This window comes from Manis pentadactyla, chromosome 11, assembly GCF_030020395.1.
Source record: "Manis pentadactyla isolate mManPen7 chromosome 11, mManPen7.hap1, whole genome shotgun sequence".
Lineage (NCBI taxonomy): Eukaryota > Metazoa > Chordata > Mammalia > Pholidota > Manidae > Manis > Manis pentadactyla.
The window spans coordinates 42642663-42665972 of NC_080029.1; the positions used below are offsets into that span (position 1 = coordinate 42642663).

At 38.9% G+C, this 23310-nt stretch overlaps 1 protein-coding gene and 1 pseudogene across 7 annotated transcripts in view; both read left to right on the plus strand.

Moving 5' to 3' along the window:
* Positions 1–11818, plus strand: part of ARMH4 (armadillo like helical domain containing 4) — a 155103-nt gene extending 143285 nt beyond the window's left edge. For all 7 annotated transcript variants that reach the window (XM_036918854.2, XM_036918845.2, XM_036918869.2 and 4 more), the window contains 3 exons: positions 4444–4475; positions 10696–10830; positions 11071–11818. In XM_036918854.2, coding sequence (XP_036774749.2) covers positions 4444–4475; positions 10696–10830; positions 11071–11139 — 236 coding nt within the window. In that variant the 3' untranslated portion in view covers positions 11140–11818. The remainder of the gene's footprint in view (positions 1–4443; positions 4476–10695; positions 10831–11070) is intronic.
* Positions 11819–19648: 7830 nt separating this feature from the next.
* On the plus strand, positions 19649–21062 carry LOC118927909 (tubulin epsilon chain-like; annotated as a pseudogene).
* Positions 21063–23310: the final 2248 nt, after the last annotated feature.

Consider the following 23310-nt stretch of genomic DNA (forward strand, 5'->3'; position numbering starts at 1 on the left):
CTTATCCAATCAGTTGAAGGCTTGAATACAGCAAAAGGGCTGACCATCCACTGAGTAAGAGAGAGTTCCTTCTGCCTGATTCTGATGTCTCCTTAGAGCCAGGACATTGTTTTTTTTCCTGCCTTTGGTCTCTAACTGAAACATCAGTTCTTCCTTTCAGACTGGAACTATCCCATCAGCTCTTCTGGGGCTCCAGCTGCCGACTCGCCCTGCAGATCTTAGGACTTGTCGGCCTCCATAATCACATGAGCCAGTTCCTTATAATAACTCTCTTTAAATATGTATCTCCTATTGGTCTGTTTCTCTGGAGAACCCTAATACATGCTCTGTACTCTAGGGTGATCTATCTTATCCACTCTTCACACTTCAGCTTCCATCCGTATGCTGGTGAGTCCCAAACCTTGGTCTTCAGCCCAGATTTCTCCATTTCCAGTTTTAAAACTGCCAGCAGAAACATCCCCAAGAATATTGTGTAGATACTTTAAACTCCACATATCCGGAACAAAACTCATTATCATCTCCCTAGGAATCTGCTGCTGCTTTCTCTATTTTATTTTTTTTCTTAATGTTACCATGTACTCTGATCTCATACTCAATAACTTCAGCATTGCACATTCTGAGTTTTAATTTTCATCTTGGGATTTCTGCCACTCAGGGCTCCTGTTCTCCAAAGGAGAGCAACTCTGGCACACAGGACCGAGTTGGAAGAATCCTCAGGCAAAGAGGGAACTAAGAGATCTAGTTTATTCTCATACAAAGAGTTAACACACACATACAGGGTGGGGTGGGGGAGAGGAAGAAAAAGATGGATACAGAGAGAGCAGCAGAGTCATATAGACACACACGGTCCGAGAGAAAGAGGGAGGAAGAGAAAGAGACACAAACCACACTGTTATATACAGAGACACAGCATAAGAGACAGAACTGGCAGGAGGCACACACAGAGGCAGAGAGGAGGATATCTGTCAGAGGGAGAAGACAGGGAAGAGAAGGTAGAGAAAAGGGGGGCCAGAATAACAGACAGGTGTGCTGGTACACACCCCACCCTAATTTGAGTATGTCCTCATCTCCCAAACTTGGAAAATCCCTACTGAGGGCTCTGATATGGTCACCCTGGCTCACCTACCCACATCTCTCCCCAAAGTGATCTACAGGCATATGCTTTTGCCATAGGGCCTGGGTTCAAATTCCAGTTCAGCTACTTTTTTAAAAAAGTGAAATATGGTTTGCATACAATATTATATTAATTTCATATGAACAGTAGTTATTAATCAATTATAAACATTACTGAATACTCACCACAATAAGTGTAGTTAACACCTGATACCATAAAAATATATTACACTATTATGAGCCATATTCCCTCTGCTACACTTATCTTGTAAGTGTATGCTATACTGTATCCTTGTGATTAAATTATTTTATAATTAAAAGTTTGTACCTCTTTATCCCCTTCACCTATTTCATCTATCCCCCCAAGCCTTATGGTTTATGAGTTTTCCATGTTTATGAGTCTTTTTCTGTTTTGTTTGTTTGTTCATTTGTTTTGTCGTTCAGATGCCACATGTAAGTGAAACCATATAGTGCTCATCTTTCTCAGAAAGATTTTTTTTATTTCACTTACCATAATATCCTCTAGGTCCATCCATATTGTCACAAATGACAAGATTTTGTTCTTTTTTATGGCTGAGTAATATTGTTGTATATATGTACCACATCTTCTTTATCCACCCATCATTGACAGACACTTGGCAATGAATTTCTTATAGTTCAAAAGCCTATTAGTGGCTCAGACCCTGGCTCTATCCCCTTTTCCTCTTTTCTGAGCTACCTTTCTCTGGCTCCACAAGGACTCAGCTGGCCCTGCTTGCCTCCTCCATGGGGTGCTTACATCAGCATTCCTGTTCTTACCTGTCTTTGCTTTGCTTTTTATATAATACCCAGCCTATTCCCTGATTCCAAACATTTTGGTTCAGAGGTTGGAGCTCTGCCTTATGACCCAGTAACTGGCTTTCCTCCTCTGTCCCTTACTCTCTCAGTCCCATATTGCTGCTTGTAATCCACTTCTCATAGACTGGCTGGCCTAATCCTCTTCTCTCTGGAATTAAGTCTGCATACCTTGTACTGACCCCAGTGTAGAGCACAATGCCTGGCCAACACAATGTGCATAATAAATATTTGCTGAGCAATTGAATGAATTGGAAGCATTCTGTTGCTTGAATTTAATTTTGCCTTGGGGTTAGTTGAGACATGTTAACACAATACTCACATTTTTCCTTGTCCTTCTTTCTCCCTTGTCATCTCAGATGTCTTATTTTTGTTTTCTAGTTTCTCTACACCAAGTACTGTGCTAGACACTTTGCACACGTTATTTCTAATCTTCACAGCGATCTTGCAAGACAGGTGTTACCATCTTCACTTTACATCTGAGGAAACTGAGGGAACCAGAGGTTCACTAATCTCCTCAGAGTCATTCAGTGAATCAGAGGCTGACCTCATTTCCCCATGAACCACTCCTGGAATCACTAACCTCGAGTGTCATTCCTGAGGATCCAGCCCCTTCTTTGGACCGTCCAAGACTGATCTGATCCTGATGGACCACTACTATCTTTGTCTGAATCCCAGTTGTGACAGGATGAGCAGTGAGGGAAGGACAAACCTGAGGGGTCTTGCCACGATCTTGACATGAGAGATGGAAGCTGGGGACTGAAGGTGGTAGAAGAGCCAAAGACATCTCCACATTTGCAACCTGAGGGAGAGAAGAAGAGTGGTGGTTTCACTAAAGGAATGGGTAGTTGGGAAGTCCTTTTCCTCTGAGTTGTTAAGTCAGATGTGGTGGCAGCAGTGGTCTTTACTCCCTGGTTAACCATGGGCAAGTCTCTTAGCTTCTCTGAGTCTCCTTCCCTGAGCATATTCTGACCTGATTCTCATATTTGCCATTGGTTTGCTGATCAAATGATGCAATCCATGTGACCCTGTTTGGTAAGGGTAAAGCTGTAAATACACATTAGCTGTCATCACTACTGTCAGATATATTATTACTCAAGTCAGATTGTAAATGGAGACTCCAACTGCTTGGATAAAGTATGCCTATGCCAAGGGTCAGCAAACTGTGACCCTTGGGCCAAATCTGGCCTGCTATGTGTTTTTGTATGACCTGTGAGTAAAGAATGTTTTGACATTTTAATATGATTGAAAAAAAATTTTTTCAAGATATTTGTGATGTATGAAAGTTTCATGAACTGCAAATGTCTGTGTCCATAAGTGACATTCACTGGGACATAGCCAAACCCATTTATTTATGTACCGTCAGTGGCTGTTTTCTCACTGCAGCAGCAGAGCTGAGTAGGCGTGACAGATAGTGTATGGCCTGCGAAGCCTAAAATATTTACTATTTGGCAACCCTTTGTCTATAATCTTTTGGGAGCCATTTCTGGGTCTGCCATTCTGTGTCCATCATTTCCTATCTGATGAAGCTCCCAGAAAGGAAAGGAAATTGAAGGAAGATTATTTTTATAATTTCTTGTGTTGGATAATATTTGCCTCCCCCCCCCCCCTTTTGATGCTTTTTAAAAATTACTTTTTATTCAGTGATGAAGTACTGTTATAACTTGACATGGCAGTTAAGGATAAAAAACCCCACTGCTAACTTCAAATCACCCTTAACATGGCCATTCTAATGCATGTTCTTTTGATTGATGCTTCCTTCTACTCTTGGCACATGTATTTCCAAATGGTGGTAGTAAGGGCTTATATAACATTTCACAGTTGATGTAGTCCTTTCCAGTTGGCTTTTATAAGTATCGCTTGGTTATCGCTTTTATTTTTTTCACAGTGGTTATGTTATGATGTAATGGTACAGTTTGCAAGCTATATATATTTCATAAACATTTCTTGTTCTTGCCTTTGGTCAAATTTTTCTTCTTCAAATGTGAAAGCAATGCTTATCTTTGGAGCCAGTGCTGGGCAGCTCTGCTCATTGCCCCTTCCTACCTTACTCTACTCTGAATTTAATTCAAATGCAGAATTTCCATTGAGCTTAAAAACTGAGAAAGATGAGAAATAAAGCTAAGGAGAAAATAGCAGATAAGAAATGAGCTTGATATTTTAAAGGTTATTTCCTCTGTCCTATCCAGATCTCCCCCAACCTTCAAAAAAATCAGTAATAGTTAAAAATGCATTTAGCGAACAAAAATATTCTCTATTCATTTAATGATGATTTGAGGGATATGTTTGTGCTCTCTGTTGCATTTTTAAATAAGTGAAATAAAAACAAGACTCACTGTCATATTAATACTGTTGACCCTTTTAGTGTATTTTCATGTAACAAAACCATTGTATAAATATTAGCTCAATACCATGAAATATAAGTTATCTAATTTAACTCAATGAACTAAAAGTAAAAAGATGGCTATTTACATTTTATTCTCTTGTTTTCCCTAGTGAGAAGCTGGATGGAAAAACTAAAAGACAAGGTAAGAGAAGCATTTTCTTCCTTTGGATTTCTCTTAAAAGGCTATGCTTTGTCAAATAGAAGATCGTCAGAGTAATGGAGCTTTAATTCAACATTCTGGTTCTGGTAATCTATGCAGATACAGGGACACTCCCAGGTGTCCAGCAAGAAAGAAGGTCTCCCTTTAAGTTCCGTTCTTGAATAACACAAAGGTCACCTTATTCTTTGGAGCACCATTCATTCTTATGAAGGCAATGTCTGCTGTGCTCAATTTATTAATATCCTTGACATATCAGAGTAGAGTTTCCTTTCGGGAATTTCAGGAGAGTAATGCCATTCCATTTGGCATTTCTTGTTGCAGTGCAAGGCTCTTTGAAGCCTAATCTTCCTGTATGAGGAAGAAATACTTTGGGTTTTGGAAGGCATTGATCCTTTGGACCTGAGGGCAAAAATTGATGGATTTCATTTAAGAATAAAGGTTTGCAATGAAAAAAATAGTTTGCAATGGAAAGGGCATCCTTTAACCATACTGACGGGGGAGAATGGGTGGGTGGGAAAAATCCCTGACCCTTGAGCTCTGTCCATATACCTACTCTTATGTAATCTCTCATAGTACCACTGCTTATGAAGTAATAATGAACTGACTTGCCTGGAATGGCCAACAATAGAAAAATATTTTTCTCTCTTGCATTAATTCTGCCATCTACATCTGTGACAATATTAACTTCTGTAGATCTAGGTTCATATTTTTCATTTCCTCTTGATTTTTCAACACTCTCCAAGTTGTCATTTTTGGTTACCTTGTCATTTTAAACTGAAATTACTCATAAAAATATTGATGGAATCCTTAATTCCTTGCTGTAGCTTGTGTCAGATCCCATTACTATAATCCAGCTCAGATTTAACTGGGGGCTTATTTAATGGAAATCATTTTAATTGCCAAATATCGAGTTACCTCTAAATTGTCACTCTCAGAATGTACTTCTGTTGAAGGTATCCCATATCTTTTTATTATTTGGGGTTAATTTTCCCCATGTTTTAATGATCAGTATTTACTTTGGTGCAACTTAATGTTAAGTATTAAAGAAGATGTCCATTTGCAATATTATATAATTATATTAATTCTCCATACTATTATTTTTCTGCCTCTCAGTGAAATTTAGCATAAATCGTTTTTGAGAATGACACTATTTTGTGTTCACACATATTAAAAATGATGTTGAAAAATGTTAAGCCTGTTGAGGTCAGTGGACACCATTTATGTATCTGTAATGGGTCCAGATGTTTAAGGGAGGTATGATCAGATGGACTGAGAAAGATTTGGGTTAAGAAAAGCTTAGAAGGTTAGAAATGGACACATTAACATAGGTAATGCTTCTTTTTATTCCTCAGGGGAAAATGTGCAGGGAAAAGTACATCAGGTTTGGTAGGTTAATCTAGGAATCCACATACCGTTTCCATAGAAAATATCCTAGTAAAAAAAATGGGCAGGAAATATACTTAAAAAAATAAATTTTGTCATGTAGCCTGTTTTGAAGTTGGATATTGCAGAATTTCTTACCTGTATGTGTATATAGCTTTGTCTCTCTGTTTAAAAGTCTGCATAGCTTTATAGAAAGGCTATATTTTCTGTTCACGTGGACCCTTCCTTATCTTGTTTCAAAGCCCTGGCACCTTTTCCCTGCTCCTTTTCACCAAAAGAAATAATTTTATTTATGACCCTTAGTTTTATGAATTATTCTGAAGTTTTCCCAGGCCTCTCTTCATTTTCTTCTCTAGTATTTCTTCAGTTTGTCTTACTTAAAAACAAATTGGAAGAAAAATAGTTGAGACTTCAACTGTGGTTGACTTATTTAATGACTTCTGTCTTCGTATTTTGACCCTTTCTTGGAGGAGCTCACTATAATCCTACCCATATCCCCTCCACCCCATGAGCAAGATATTATATTCTTACTTGATATGTACACTCTTTTGTATACACACACGTGTGTGTGTGCATATATATATATGTATAACTGCCTCCCTCTCTCTTAATCTATCTTATCTATCTATCTATCTATCTATCTATCATCTATCTATCAAACTAGCTAGCTATCATCTATAAAAGTCTTGTTAGTCATTATCTTCAGAAACTATTTGAAAGTAAAACTGTTATCTTTTTGATGAAAGTCACAGAATCCCTTAGAACTGAAAAATTAACTGCATAATTAACTGGCTTTTCAGCCCAACAAAGACATCTCATTTAGCTTTGTTTAATTGTTGGCAATATTGGCTTTCCTGTTAGTTAGCTGGGCTCTAGAAATAGTGGGGTTCTGAAAAGTCCTGAATTACTCCTTTTGTTATTGTCACTTAGTCTTTCTGTATTAGTTAGAAGTTTGTGTCTCATGTATGAATCTGGAGGCAGCAGTCGAGTGTTAACGGGGACCCACGGAGTGACAGGAGTTCGGGTTCCTTCTCTTTGTGACCTTGTGGCCCTAGATGGCAGTTCCAACTTAGCTAGGTCCATGTTCTAGCCAGAGGATGGAGGAACAAGGGAGGCTAAGGTACCCTTCCCCTCTTAGAAGGGAGAATAAAGGCACTCGGTCATTCTTAAAGGGTGGGGGTAAAGGCTCTGCTCTCAAAGATCATGTCCTGGAAGTTGCATGTACCCCTAATGTATCACCTCCTCAGTGAGACTAATCACAGGGTCACATCCCGCTGCACAGAAGGTAAGGAGGCATTATGCTGTGCCCAGTCCAAGTGGGAGGTTCTATTGCTCTAGAAGAAGGGGTGAATGGATCTTGAGGGACAGTCCCTGAACTCATTCCATCATTACCTCTCTTCCTGGTTCAATGTCTAAGCTAGTAATGCTTGTTAGGCAAATCCCAACTTGGCTACCTATTGATACATCTTTTCAACATCTAAATCTCTTCTCAAAACTGAAGAGGCATAGCAATTTTAGTTGTGTAATAAAGACCAGCCCTGCTCTTACGTCACCAAGAGCATTCTATTTCTTCTAGTTTTAGAAAAATGATCCACAAAGTAGAAGACCCAGACTGTACTTCAAAGCAGTGATTTTCATGTCCTGTCAGGACCAACAGCATCAGCCACCTGGGGGCTCATTAGAGATGCAAATATTTGGGCCCCACCCTGCACCCACCAAGTCAGAAACTGGGAACAGGGCCAACAGTCTGTTTCAACAAGTCTTGCAGGTGATTCTGATAGGAGCTCAAGTTTGAGAATCACTGTAGTGTAGAAATCACAGGGTACAGACTTAATTCAGCAGACTTTAGGCAGTACAGTGTATCATTTGGTTTCCTTATAGCTTTCTTGCAAACAGATGTTTCTGAACAAATACATTATCCTAAGAAGGAAGAATACCTTTCTCCTAAATGTAAAACAAAACAACAACAAACACAAATGAAACACATTTTGGCTTAAAATTGGTTTAAAATTTTTGGCTTACAATCTATTAAAAAAATATATATAACTATTTATTTGTCAGTAATTTTCAAATTTACAGAAAAGAGACAAGAGTAAGACTTTCAAAGAACATCCCTATACCTTTAGCCAGTAGCAGTAGTTTTTAACATTTTACCCCATTTGCTAATATGGTCTCTCTGTCTCTGCCTCTTTTTTATGAACCATTTGAGGAAAAGTGGCATATATCATGGTGCTTTTACTCCAGATATTTCAGTGTATATTTCCTATGAACAGGAATATTCTGTTAGCAAACATAGTACAGTTATCAACTTGGGTACCTTTAACACTGATATAGTACTCTCATTGAATCTGGCATCCATATTTCAGTTTTTTCAACAAATTCAAAATGTTCTTTATAAAAGCATTTTTCTCCTAGTGCAGAATCTAGTCTAAGATGATGTAACACCTTTAGTTATCTTGATTCTTTAGTTTCCTATAATCTGGAACATTTTTATAGCCATCTTTACATGACACTGACATTTTTAAAGAAAATAGTCCTTTTTAAAAAAGAAATAGAATATTTTTCATTTTAGGCTTATTAAACATTCTCTTGTACATTCTTGGTTGGAATATACATAGTGTGTATTGTCCTCAGGGTGTTATATGTGGAGGTACATGTACATCTGATAAATTTGAACAAAGAAAAGGTACTAGGCAGAATTTATAACTTAAAAAATATGTATATACATCTTGTTTTCATTTCTGCAGGAAGCAAGTCATGGGCAGTTATAAAAGAAGAGCTTATTTTCAGTTAGTCAGTTTTGAAAAAGGAATGTTTAAATTATATTTGAAGAGGATAGGTTGCTTAGTTCCTGACTTGCAATTTTACTTGTAATTTCAGAGTACAGGCAGATGCCACACACACGCACATACACACACAGGAACAAAAAGAGGAAGAGTACCTGAATTTTTATGAAATATACTTGATTTAAAGTTCTAGGAACAGAAATCTAAATGTGTAAATAAGAAATGTGGAAAAAGTGACGTATTCTGGAAATCTATGTTACTGGTGTGAGGTTAAGTTGCACAGCATGAGGAGACCCACACAGAGGTTGATCAGGCTGAGCTTCCAAAAGCTCAAATACTATCCTTTGAATGTACAGCTTTGTGAAGTCTAATCTACTGGGTTTAAAGTTGATCTTATTTCAATATTTACATATGTTTCCATGCACTGGGAATGGTCATTTAAAAAAATTATTTACAGTTCAGGTGAGAGTACCAAAACTTCACTTTTGTCTGGAATTTTCCCACATGGAAAATTACAGAGTTTTATAAGCCTTAAGTAGATCTGGAAGAACTTTAGAAAAAGTCTGGGTTTTTGCAAAGCATATTTGTTGAAAATGACTAGGCTTTGTTTTTTGGGGGAAAACAGTTAGTATGCTGATGAACAGTCCAATGGTTCTCAAATTAATGGAAAAATTTCCATTTTCTGCTCTAACACAAGACTCTGGAAAACAGAACCATTGAGCGGGCGGGCTATATCCAAGGAGAGGGTGCTGAGTTTTGTGATATCTCATCTATTCCTTTGATTAGAAATGTTGGAAAATGTTGGGAAAACATCACAGCCTGTATGTTTTAGAAAACTTTTATTCTCCATTTTTGGCTCATTCTGAAAGATGCTAGATACAATTTGTTGTATCAGAAATTTTAGAACAGGTTAAACAAATGAAGAGGCATGGGTTCCCTCCTACCCCACTGCCATACCTTTTAATGTAATTGTTATAGTTTTAAAATTTTTTAATTGTTCATGTATTATTGTCCAGGTGGGCTTCCAGAAGGGACCTTTTCAGAAGGCAAACCAGTGTCACATTCCCCTGTGAACTGTTAGTATGATAGCCTTACCTGAACTTGGGTAGGTCCTGAGCCACTACACAAGCCCAGGGATGTGTGATCATACTGCTCTTTTAGGACCAAGGTGTCCATAGTGACACCCTGGGGACATTGGCACCGTGTATCAAATGCACATGGGCTTGATACAGGCTCTTTTGGAGGTGCCAGTGTTGTTGGCAGTGATCTTTGTACCCTTCCCTGTCACTTCCTTTCTTTGGATCTGGGGATACTCAGAATTTCATCCTGATCCCCAACTTTGGCCTTATCCACGGGGCAGACTTTTCCTTTCATGTAAATGAATCCGTCCACCTTGCATGCACACTCTCTCCCTGTCCTAGTCTTTTCTGCCTGTGCTCCAACATCTAGCATCCTTCCTGTTTCTTTTGTAGGAACTTCTCTTCCCTGTTGTTTCCAGAAGCCCTCATCTTTCACTCACTCACAAACACATACCTCTTTTCTTTCTCAAGGTAATGCTGTTAAGCCTGTGAGAGAGCCGACCACCAAGGTCAAGGCCGTGCTCCTGCCCTCCGAGAAACAGTATTCCAGAGGGCGCTTCAGACCCCTTGGAGCTCCACTCAGGCTGATTGTTCCAATTTATAGCATTTTACAGTCCTGGCATTCTCAGAAGCTTACTTCATTCATCTTTCATACAGATTATATTTTCGTCACAGAAATCTGATCTTGACAGAAGTGTGTAAAAAAGTGTCCAGAGGTGTCCCGTTCTCTGGCTGATTTGTTTCAATACTTCTAAGCATTTGATATGCCCCCAAATAGCCATACCTCCTTCTCTGTTTTCTTCTCCCTTGAAAGTAACTTTATTCTAGGTGCTATTTTATAGCACAGCAGATAGAAAACTTCAAAGTCTCTAAGCACCTTCTGCCATGCAGCCGCAATGAGAAGCGCGGGCAGCGGTCCGGGCTGCACCCTGACACGTTTTCCCCTGTGCGCAGGCCGGCTATCTGTCTGGGATGCTGGTGCCCGTGGGGGTTGGGACAGCCGGAGCCTTGTTCATTCTGGCAGCACTCTACAGCGTTAAGGTTATGAATCGTCGAAGGAGAAATGGCTTCAAAAGACATAAAAGAAAGGTATGGAACCAACAACAGTAAAACCTAAGGGGTTTCAGAACATTCTTTGCTTTTCTAATTTGCTTAATAAAGCACATGGGGCTTAATGATGCATGAGCTGCATTGACATGCGGGAGGCTCAGATTAGCTGCTGCAGCTGCAGCCTCTGCTTCACGCTTAGTGTGTCTTTTAAAGGGGCCTGTTTCTCAGCTTCTCTCTGTGGCAGAAGGACTTTAATGCTTTTCTGTTTTCTTCCTCCAGCAGAGAGAATTCAACAGCATGCAAGATCGAGTAATGCTCTTAGCTGACAGCTCTGAAGATGAATTTTGAATTGGACTGGAGTTTAATTGGAATATTCAATGATGTATTATTTTATTTTTTATTTGTGGGATCCCCCCAATAAACAATGTCCAGCCACATTGCTGCTGCTGTAAGGCCATCAGTCTTGTTATCTGCTGGGTAGTAGATTTTTCTTGTACTGAGCAGAAAAGGCATGCTGTATACTACATGTAATATGTAGTGTCTGTTTTTATTCTGTAGTGAATTTTCCACAACCATGGCCTACAGCTCATAAATATATAGCATTCATATTGTTCAGTAGGAGTTGCTAGGTTAGGTGAATATTTTGTATTTTTCCATGGGGACTTTTCCTTGGTTTGGATTACCGGCACTGTGTTTAACAATTATTGCTACCGAGGCACGCTGGACTGTGAAATAGAAATCTTAACAGAGAATAACTTAACAGAGAATGATGACTGCATTGTACCTTCCTGAAGCCGAAGGCTTGTAGGCCATAGTACATACTACATTTGCATCAAAACTAGCAGCAACTTGGAATGAAATCCCTTTCATCAAGAAAATCTCTCAGCCCATTAGGAACATGTGTAGATTTGTATGTAATTGCATTCTGTACTTAAGTCTCCCAGTTTTATTATTTTCCACCTTTTTTATTTTCATTCTTGACAAGGAAAAAAAAAGCACCAGAAATAATACATTAAACTGACTCTCAGTTCTAATGTGCGCTTGCTTTCTTAAACAGTGTAATTGAGTCAAACAGACCTATCATTAGATTCTTACATGTTGTATTGTTAAGAGATGCTCTTTTTGTGTATCATTTGACTTTGTCAAGAAGAAACAAGGAAGAAACCAAGAAGATACTGAGGGTAGGTAAGGTCTCAGAGTATTGAACTGTGCCATTTGGCTCTGTGCTTGTGTGGCCACTATTCTGAACTATTCAGAGCATTGCTTTCTATATCTGTGGGCTTGGCCATAAAATGATTGGGCTGCCAATCATATTTGGCTCTGTGGTATAAGCAGGCTCAGTGGCTGTGTCCTAGCCCACATGGAGCTTATAAAACACCAGCCGTTCTCAGGACACCTTGCTTCAGGGGTGTTGGGCTGTTAGATTATTTCTCATTTCCCTTGGAATGTAATTCCTTACCCCTCTCTTTCAAATCTGGGACTTCGAGTAAGTCAAGTTTTTTGGTTAAGACTTAACTCATTTGCATGGAAGAATAAAGGTAATAATAGCACTGTCCATAGTGCTTTGCACAATGGGGAACTTATGTTCACTAGAGCCTGCTTGACTGTAATTGGGCAAGTTGCACAGTCATTCCTCATCACTACTGTGTGAGATAGAACGTATGTTTTCATTCTCCCATTTGGCTGAAGACAGAACTGAAGCAGAGAAGTGAAATAATCATCTGAAGTCATACCCAGAAGAATCAGAACTAACACTAGAACCTACTTGGACTCACAACCGTCCTCTTGTCTCTGGTTCAGTGCCCTTTCCACATACTTTGGAGGAAGCAGTGACATGTCAGCTCCTCTTTAAAATCAAAGTTCTAAAGAAATAGCTCCTCGCTAAGGAACATTTCATGAGTTTCTGTCTTTGTTAAATGAACAATGACTTACTAATTTCTCTTACTCCCACAAGTTCTTTTCCTCCCCCACCTCAACCATTTCATTTACAATCACATAAATTTAAGTATCGCCTCTAGGGAACTAATAGAAAAACATTTCTAGACTCAGTTCTTGAATGACAAATGGCTTACCAAATGTTTTCATCAAATAATTGATTCTTTTTGTCAAGAGATGAAAGGAGATATATGAAATTGATCAAGAGAATTGAAAATTTCTGCACATTTGAATAGAAGTCAGCAATTGACAAATAAGCTCAAATTTAGGTTTTAAAAAAAGGGTTCAGAGCCATGACACTCATAAGTAATTTGTAATTTCAATTACAAAGACATACTGATAGGCAGGGGAAAAAGATGTGGCGTGAGAAGTGAGGTAGACACTTCCTCCCCAAATCACATATAATATGAAAATACAGCAAATGCAATTAATCCTGAAAGAGCAACCCAAAGACTGCAGAACAGATGGCCTACATCTGGAGAAAAGAGAAGACCTCACAGAAAAGGGAAAAGTAGCAAACCATGATCTGGTGGGACCCAAGTCCCCCCTCCCCCCACCAGCTCATAGGTGGGAGGAAGAGAAACAGAGCAGGGAGGGAGTAGAAGCCCAGGACTGCTAAATACCCAGCCTTGGAGATCCACTCCAAGAGCATGAACCCACACTACATGGTGCTCTAGAGACTAGTGGGGTTGGAAAGCAAAGACAGGCAGAATACTCAGAGAGACTGAGATTCCAGCTGCTTGTGGAGAACAGGTATGCACAACCTGCCACTCTGGGACAAAAATAAGGCAGGGAGTTTGAAAGAATTCCCAACAGCAAGAGGGGTGCTAAAGAGGCAAAGATTACACAGAGCTTGCTGCTCAGGAGAAAGGACAGTTGGACAAAATCATCCCAGCACACTCAGCCCAGTAGGTTGGGAACTTTCAGGGGCTTCAGATGCTCCATACCTCTGGTTGGCAACAAAGTCCTGAGGCCCCCCCACTGCAATATGCAGCCTGCTGCTCCTTCTTCCAGGCAGGTACTGGTCCGCACACCTGCTGCCCCCACCATTGCACCAGGCCAGCCAGAGGGCAGCTCTGCCTAGGGCAGCTACAGAGGAATAATGCAGAAGCTACTTCCAGCTTGTGCACAGCCCACTGGACTTGGCAGTGGAGGAAGGTACTGTAGCCAGAAAGCAGGAAACAGCTTTTTCCTCCAGCAGGCCCTGGTGCTATGCGCCTGCAACCCCTGCCATTGCTCCAGGTGCCAGGCAGCTCCAGAGAGTAGAGCTTCTGGGCACTAGAGGGTGCCACCTATACAAATTTATTATTCCATAGGAATTACTAGAATGAAACAGCAAAAATATTTTGTACAAATAAAAATTCAAATGCCAGCAAGAGGGGCTAAGTGAAACTGAAATCACCAATATTTCTGATAAAGATTTCAAAATAAAAATCATAGACATGCTCACAGAGCTACAGAAAACTATTCATGATCTCAGGAAGGGTGTCAAGAAAGAGACAGAAACTTAGAAAAATATAGTATTTGAAATTAAACATATAATGGAGGGATTTAAAAGTTGATTAGATGAGGTAGAGGAGATGGTAAGTGAAATAGAAATTAGAGAGCAGGAAAACAAAGAAGCTGATGCACAAAGAGAAAAAAGGATCACTAGGAATGAAAAAATAATAAGAGAGCTGTGTGATCAATCTAAACAGAACAGTATTTGTATTATAAGGGTACCAGAAAAAGAAGAAGAGAGAAAAAGGGATAGAAAGTTTCTTTGAGGAAATAATTGCCAAAATCTCCCCATTCTGGGTAAGGAAATAGTATCTGAGGGCATGGAAGTGCAGAGATCTCCCAACATAAGGGACTCTAGGAAGACAACACTAAGACACATAATAATTAAAATGGCAAAGATCAAGGACAAGGACAGAGTATTAAAAGCAGCCAGAGAGAGAAAAAAATACCACATACAAAAGAAAACCCATCAGGCTATCATCAGACTTTCCAGCAGAAACCTTACAAGACAGAAGGGAGTGGCATGATATATTCAATGCAATGAAACAGAAGGGCCTCCAGCCAAGAATACTCTACCTGGAAAGATTATCATTTAAATTTGAAGCAGGGGTTAAACAATTTCCAGATACGCAAAAGCTGAGAGAATTTAACATCCACAAGCTGTCTCTTCAGTGTATATTAAAGGGACTGCTATAGATGGAAATGCAGTCTAAATAGCTGTCACAAGAGAAAATAAAACCACAGTAAAGGAAATAGACCAATTAATTACTAAGCAAATGCAAAATTAAATCAGCTATCCACAAAGTCAGTCAAGGAATGCACAAAGAGTACAGAATATGATACCTAATATATAAAGAATGGAGGAGGAATAAAAGGAAGGAAGAAAGAAATCCATTTAGAATGTGTTTGAAATAGTGTACTAAGTGAGTTAAGTCAGACTGTTAGATAATAAAGAAGCTAAACTCGAACCTTTGGTAACCACAAATCTAAAGCCTGTAATGTCAATAAGTACGTATCTATCGATAATCACCCTAAATGTAAATGGACTGAAAGCACCAATCAAAAGACATAGAGTTACTGAATGGACAAAAAAACAAGACCCATTAATATGCTGCCTTCAAGAGACTCACTTCAAATCCAAACACATAAACAGACTAAAACTGAAAGAGTGGAAAAAGGTTTATCATGCAAATAATAGGAAGAAAAAAAGCAGAAGTAGCAGTATTTATATCAGACAAAATAGACTTCAAAACAAAGAAAGTAACAAGAGACAAAGAAGGACATTACATAATGATAAGGGGGTTAGTCCAACAAGATGATATAACCATTATAAATATCTGTGCACCCACATATATATATGAACATCTACATACGTGAAACAAATACTAACAGAATTAGGGGGGGAATAGAATGCAATTCATTCATTTTAGGAGACTTCAACACTCTACTCACTCCAAAGGACAGATCACAGATCAACCAGACAGAAAATAAGTAAGGAACAACACATTAGAACAGATGGACCTAACAGACATCTACTGAACACTCCACCCAAAAGCAGGAGAATACACATTCTTCTCAAGTGTACATGGAATATTTTCCAGAGTAGATCACATACTGGGCCACAAAAAGAGCCTTAATATATTTTAAAAATTTGAAATTTTGCCAACCAGCTTCTCAGACCACAAAGCTATGGAAGTAGAAATAAATTATGCAAAAAAACCACAAAAAGCCCACAAACAAATAAAGGCTTAACAACATGCTCCTAAATAATCAGTCAATCAATGACCAAATAAAAACAGAGATCAAGCAATATGTGGAGACAAATGAAAGCAACAACTCAACACCTCAAAACCTGTGGGTTGCAGGAAAGGCAGATTTAAGAGGAAAGTATATTGCAATACAGGCTTACCTCAAGAAAAAACAATCCCAAATGAACAGTCTAAATTCACAATTAATGAAACTAGAAAAAGAAGTACAAATGAGGCCCAAAATCAGTAGAAGGAGGGATAATAATAAAGATCAGAGCAGAAATAAATGAAATTGAGAAGAATAAAACAATAGAAAGAATCAATGAAACCAGGAGCTGTTTCTTCAAGAAAATAAAATGGATAAACCACTAGCCAGACTTATCCAGAAAAAAAGTGTGCACACATAAACAGAATCAGAAATGAGAAAGGAAGAATCACTATGGATGATGCCACAAAAATGAGAAGTATTATTAGAGAATACTATGAAAAATTATATTTCAACAAATTGGATAACCTAGAAGAAATGGACAACTTTCTAGAAAAATACAACCTTCCAAGACTGACCCAGGAAGAAACAGAAAATCTGAACAGACCAATTACCAGTAATGAAATTGAAATGGTAATCAAAAAACTACCTCAGAACAAAACTAAACTCCTGGACCAGATGGCTTCACTGCTGAATTTAACCATTTAGAGAAGACCTAATACCCATCTTCCTTGAAGTTTTCCAAAAAGTACAAGAGGTAATACTTCCAAACTCATTTTATGAGGCCAGGCTCACTCTGATACCAAAACCAGGAAAAAACACCACAAAAAAAGTAAATTACAGACCAATATCCCTTATGAACATAGATGCAAAAATCCTCAACAGAATATTAGCAAACTGAGTTAAAAAATACATCAAAAAGATCATCCATTATGATCAAGTAGGATTTATTCAAGGGATGCAAGGATGGTACAATATTAGAAAATCCATCAACATCATACACCACATCCACAAAAAGGAGGACAAAAATCACATGATCATCTCAATAGATGCTGAAAAACATTTTACAAAATTCAACATGCATTCATGATAAAAACTCTTAATGAAATGGGTATAGAGGGCAAGTGCCTCAACATAATAAAGGCCATATATAATAAACCCACAGCCAACATCATACTTAACAGTGAGAAGCTGAAAGCTTTCCTCTAAGATTTGGAGTAAGACAAGGATACCCACTCTTACCACTTTTATTTAACATAGGACTATAGGTACTAGCCATGGCAAATCAGACAATACAAAGAAATAAAAGGCATCCAGATTAGTAAGGAAGAAGTTAAACTGTCACTGTTTGCAGATGACATGATATTTTACATAAAAAAAACCTAAAGAATCCTCCCCAAAACTACTAGAAATAATAACTGAATTCAGCAAAGTTGCAGGATACAAATTAATTCACAGAAATCTATTGCATTCCTATATACTAATGATGAACTAGCAGAAAGAGAAATCAGGAAAACAATTCCATATACAGTTGCATCAAAAAGAATAAAATACATAGGAATAAAGCTAACCAAGGAGGTGAAAGACCTATACCCTGAAAACTACAAGACAATCTTGAAGGAATTAAAGAAGACACCAATAAATGGAACTACTTCTCATGTTCATGGATAGGAAGAATTTATACTGTCAAAATGGCCATTCTGCCTAAAGCAATCTACAGATTCAATGCAATTCCTATCAAAATACAACAGCGTTCTTCAACAAACTAGAACAAATAGTTCTAAAATTCATATGGAACCAAAAAAGACCCTGAATAGCCAAAGCAATCCTGAGAAGGAAGAACAAAGCTGGTGGGATTACACTCCCTAACTTCAAGCTCTACTAAAAAGCCACAGTAAACAAAACAATTTAGTATTGGCACAAGAACAGACCCACAGATCAGTGGAACATAACAGAGAGCCCAGATGTAAACCAACACATATATGATAAAGTTATATATGTGTTAATATATGATAAAGGAGCCACAGACATACAATGGGAAAATGACAGCCTCTTCAACAACTGGTGCTGGCAAAACTGGACAGCTGCATGTAAGAGAATGAAACCGGATTATTGTCTAACCCCATACACAAAAGTAAACTCAAAATTGATCAAAGACCTGAATGTAAGTCATGAAACCGTAAAACACATAGAAGAAACATAGGCAAAAATCTCTTGAATATATACATGAGCAATTTTTTCCTGAACACATTTCCTCAGGCAAGGGAAACAAAAGCAGAAGTGAATGAATGGGACTACATCAAGCTGAAAAGCTTTTGTACAACAAGGACACCATCAGCAGAACAAAAGGCATCCTACAGTATGGGAGAATATAATTGTAAACGACATCCAACAAGGGGTTAACATCCAAAATATATAAAGAGCTCACATGCTTCAACACCCAAAACACAAAAAATAGGTGGAGGATATGAACAGACATTTCTCCCAAGAAGAAAGTCAGATGGCCAACAGGCACACGAAAAGATGCTCCACGTTGTTAATTATCAGGGAAATGCAAATTAAAACCACAATGACATATCACCTCACACCAGTTAGGATGGCCAACATCCAAAAGAGAAGGAACAACAAATGCTGGTGAGGATATGGAGAAAGGGGAACGCTCCTACACTGCTGGTGGGAATGTAAATTAGTTCAACCATGTGGAAAGCAGTATGGAGGTTCCTCAAAATGCTCAAAATAGAAATACCATTTGACTCAGGAATTCCACTTCTAGGAATTTACCCTAAGAATGCAGCCCTCCAGTTTGAAAAAGACAGATGCACCCCTATGTTTATTGCAGCACTGTTTACAGTAGTCAAGATACGGAAGCAACCTAAGTGTGCATCAGTAGATGAATGTATAAAGAAGTGGTACATATACACAATGGAATATTATTCAGCTGTAAGAAGAAAACAAGTCCTACCATTTGCAACAACATGGATGGAGCTACAGGGTATTATGCTGAGTGAAATAAACCAGGCAGAGAAAGACAAGTACCAAATGATTTCACTTATTTGTGGAGTATAACAACAAAGCAAAACTGAAGGAACAAAACAGCAGCAGACTCAGAGACTCCAAGAAGAGACTAGCAGTTACCTAAGGGGAGGGGTGGAGAGGGTGGGTGAGGAGGGAGGGAGAAGGGGATTAAGGGGCATTATGATCAGTACACATAATGTAGGGGGGTCACGGGGAAGGCATTATAGCAGAGAGAAGACAAGTAGCAACTCTATAGCATCTTACTACACTGATGGACAGTGATTGCAATGGGGCGTGTGGGGGACTTGATAATATGGGTAAATGTTGAAACCACAATTTTGCTCATGTAAAACCTTCATAAGATTGTATATCAATGATACCTTAATTAAAAAAAAAAGACATACTATTATTGCATAAAATACACTTGTGTTTTCTGAAAGCAGTTGCTTGCTGCAAGTGTTCCTAAGGTGAGGAGGAGGTGGGCATTATGGGGTTTTGCTGTCTTAGTATTCTTATAGGCTATTCACAGAAAACACACAATAGGCCACTTAATTCATCAACACATGGGTGGTACTAATGGCTAATAATGCCTGGGCTACTCAATCTGTACTTTAAACTAGACCATAGCTAATAGGTTGAACCTTAAAAGTAGGACAATTGCTCTCCATCAGAGATGTTGTTGGAGTCCAGGCCTGGTCTGTGGAGCTGGGCGTGGGCTCCCCAGGGCTGGGCCTGCCGCGCCACAAGAAGGCTCAGTCAGTGGTGGTCCAGGAAAGGAATTTATGACGAGGCAATAAGCAGCTTCTTTAGAAATGTGGACACCAGGGTGGTTGGTGATAGTGGAAGTATTTCCAAGGGGAGAATTTGTTCTTTAAAAGCACGAGCTGTCTTGCCTGACATGGAGGAAGGGGAGGTAAATGAAATTCTGCAGGGACCACTCAGAGATGTATTTGATAGCAAGCAGCTCACCACTGACATTTCTGGCTCAGGGAATCACTGGGCTGCGGGTCACAAAGTTTTTGGCAGTCTTTATCAAGAACAGATTTTAGAGAAACTCAGAAAGTCAGCAGAGCACCGTGATTCTTTGCAATGTTTTTTCATAATACATTCCATGGGAGGAGGAATAGGATCTGAACTCAGCACATTTCTTTTAAAGGTACTTGAAGATGAATTCCCAGAAGTTTACAGGTTCATGACTTCAGTTTATCCTTCAGGTGAAGATGATGTCTTATAATAGCATCTTGGCCATGAAGGAACTTAGCAAGCAGGCACACCGTGTGTTTTGCCCTTTGACAACCAATCCTTATTTGACATCATTAGCAAAATCGACCTTATGGTGAATTCTGGGAAGTCAGGTACAACTACAAAGCCAGCGAGTGTGGTTACTTCAAGCGCTGGGATCTTTAAAAAGTGGCAGAAGCCATTCGAAGTGATAAATAACATTGTGGCAAAACTGCTGCTCAGTCTGAGAAGCTCTGTGAAGTTTGAAGGGTCCCTTAAAATGGACCTAAATGAAATCAGCGTGAATTTAGTTCCTTTTCATCAACTGCATTATCTGGTGTCAAGCCTAACACCTCTGTATACACTGGCACATGTGAACATTCCTCCTTGAAAGTTGGATTAGATGTTCTCAGCTGCCTTCAGTAAAGATCACCAGCTAATGCGGGCTGTCCCCAAACACAGTCTCTACCTTGCCTGTGCCCTCATGGTTACAGGAAATGTACAGATCTCAGATCTTCACAGAAATATCCGAAGATTAAAACCTTCTCTGCCACTGGTCTCCAGGAACCAAGGAGGCTGGAAGACGAGTCTCTGTTGAGTGCCGCCCACGGGCTACTCCCGGTCACTGTCAACCTGAGCAAATGACGTGTGTGCGGCCTGCCTTCATGGACCTGAGAGCGCAATTCGTGAGGCTGTGCAAGAAAAAGGCTCCTCTCCATCACTGTCTACAAGTTGAAGGGATGGAGGAAAGCTGTTTCACAGAAGCTGTGTCCTCTTTATCAACACTCGTATAAGAATAGAACCAACTGGATGCCACAAAAAGCATGCATGTAGAAGATTTACCTGGACTAAGCATAGCAGTGTGACAAAAAGAAATCCAGAAATACAGTTTTTACTTTTTCTTAATTTCACATTGTTTTTATGTCACCTTACCTTTCTGGTGATTCAGAAAGCCCAGTTTGTGTTCTTTGTATTAGGAAGTACTTTTGTCTAATAGAATGTTTTCCATTTAATCGTAATTTTTTTTATGATGCCAGTGTGTGAAATGAGTGAAGTCCTAGTATCTTCTTCAAATATTTGTTTTCAGGAAATTCTCCTCTTTTAAAATTGAGAGAATAGAGTTCTTCAACATTTTGCTTTATATATCATCTTGTAGTTAGGCATATTTTATAGTGACAATCATGTCTTCAATAAAAATCTTACACAGAAAAAAAAAAGTATTATGAAGTCAGAAATAACACACACATATTTTCAATTTTCCAGAGGGCTATGGAATTGACATTTATGTGCATTTAGGGCTAAGCAGAATGTCTGTGAAGTCCTTTTTGGGATGGGTGACTGTTTAAAGAAAAAAGATTACTGAGATCATGGTAGATTTCTGTACAAACCCCTTTAAATACATGGGTTGAGTGAAGGGCCTGTGGAATGGCTACCTCATGTGTTCACTTGGCCATCTTCCTTTCTGCCAGTAGTTATGAAACAATGGGTTTCAGTGATTGGCTTGGATTATTCAGAGGATCAGAAAAGGTTGTCACATTTAAACAAAACCTGAGATTAGGGGTGCTGCCACCAGAGGCCATGCAGGCCAGTGCTTGTGCTCCTGTCCAGATGAAGAGCAGTGAATCGGGGGTGGGTAGGGGCAGGATTACCTAAAATAAATAATTTGTGTGCTTATGTTTGCACACTAAAAAAAATAAAAAGTCAATCCTTTATTCTAATGACAGTTTAAAACATTTAATAGGAGAACAAAGCTGTCCAGAAAAGGGGGCTGTTCGCTGCAGTTTCAGTTGCTAATGCCTTCCCCGATGAACCAAATTTACCCTGCTAGAACTGCAGGGGTTCCACCGCCAGGGGGTAGGGACTTATCTTATTCTCAGAGGGAGAGGCAGTGTTTCTCAAACTCTCTGGTTCAGAAGAATCACCTGGGATACTTATTAAACATGCAGATTCCAAGGTCCTGCCCCAAACCCACTGAAGCAGAATTTACAGGGAGGAACTATGATTCTTGTGTCCTATGAGACTGTCTCTTAGCTGTGTTCTCAAACTTGGTAGGACACGAGAATGATTCTTCTGAATCACTGCTAAGAGAGCATCTATCCTTATTAAAGAGAACAGCTTCCTTATTAAAGAGACAAGGAAGAGCAGGTTTCTGGGGGAAGAGACCTTTCCCTTAGTGGACTGTCTAATATATCACACCTTACATAGTGAAGAAAGGAAAAAAAGGAAGAGAAAAGGATGGACACATCTAGTAAAGAGTAGAATGCTGGGATGAAGAGAAAAGGATTCCTCTTGTGCCCCAGAAGTCTTTTTCTCTAATCAGAAAACAGTACTTTTCTTCTAAACCTTTTTAGTTTTGCCTCTTCCCTAGGTTCCTTCTTTCAATAGCTGCAGGCTTAATTTATATGCAATATTTGGAGTTAATTAGTATCCCAGGGAAACAGATTCACTAAGCAATGAGTTAGCCTTGGCTTCAGCTCATAAACTGACTCAGATGCAGTCTTCTAGAAACATTTCATTAAAGTACCTATATCTTTTACATAGGTCAGAAAATGTTGTGGGGACAATTTTAAAGTACAGTTTTAGAATATACTGAAAACAGTTTTAGCATGGACAATCAAAGCTGGCTCTTTCTTTCATAATTTTTTTTAAACCTAAGGCTTAAAAGTCAAAACATTATAGAGATATCAGAAAATAATGTAGAACAATACAGAACATTCTGGATGCCTAGTGCTTCTCTCCATGTTCCTCCACTATCTTCGTCATGTGGAAGTAAAAATGAAACCCCTTTTTTTGAATCATATCCACAACTTGGGGAAGAAGCGACAAATCATCCAGAGGCATCATGATTTCTGTGGTTATGAATAACCAATGTTCCTACCAGCTGTCAAAGAAAAGCAGCTTTTGGGAACAAGATATATTATTTGGCACAAGGTTTTAGCTGCATGGCCTTTTGGCAAGATAGGCGTTATTATGACTACAGAGAAATTTGAAGAGGCAGAATTACAACTGAAAAAAAATCTGCTTTTTAGAGTATGCAGAGGTCTAGTTACAAGGGAAGAAATGTGAGCAGAAGAAACATCATGATACAAGACAGGTGTAAAAATGGCACAAAAC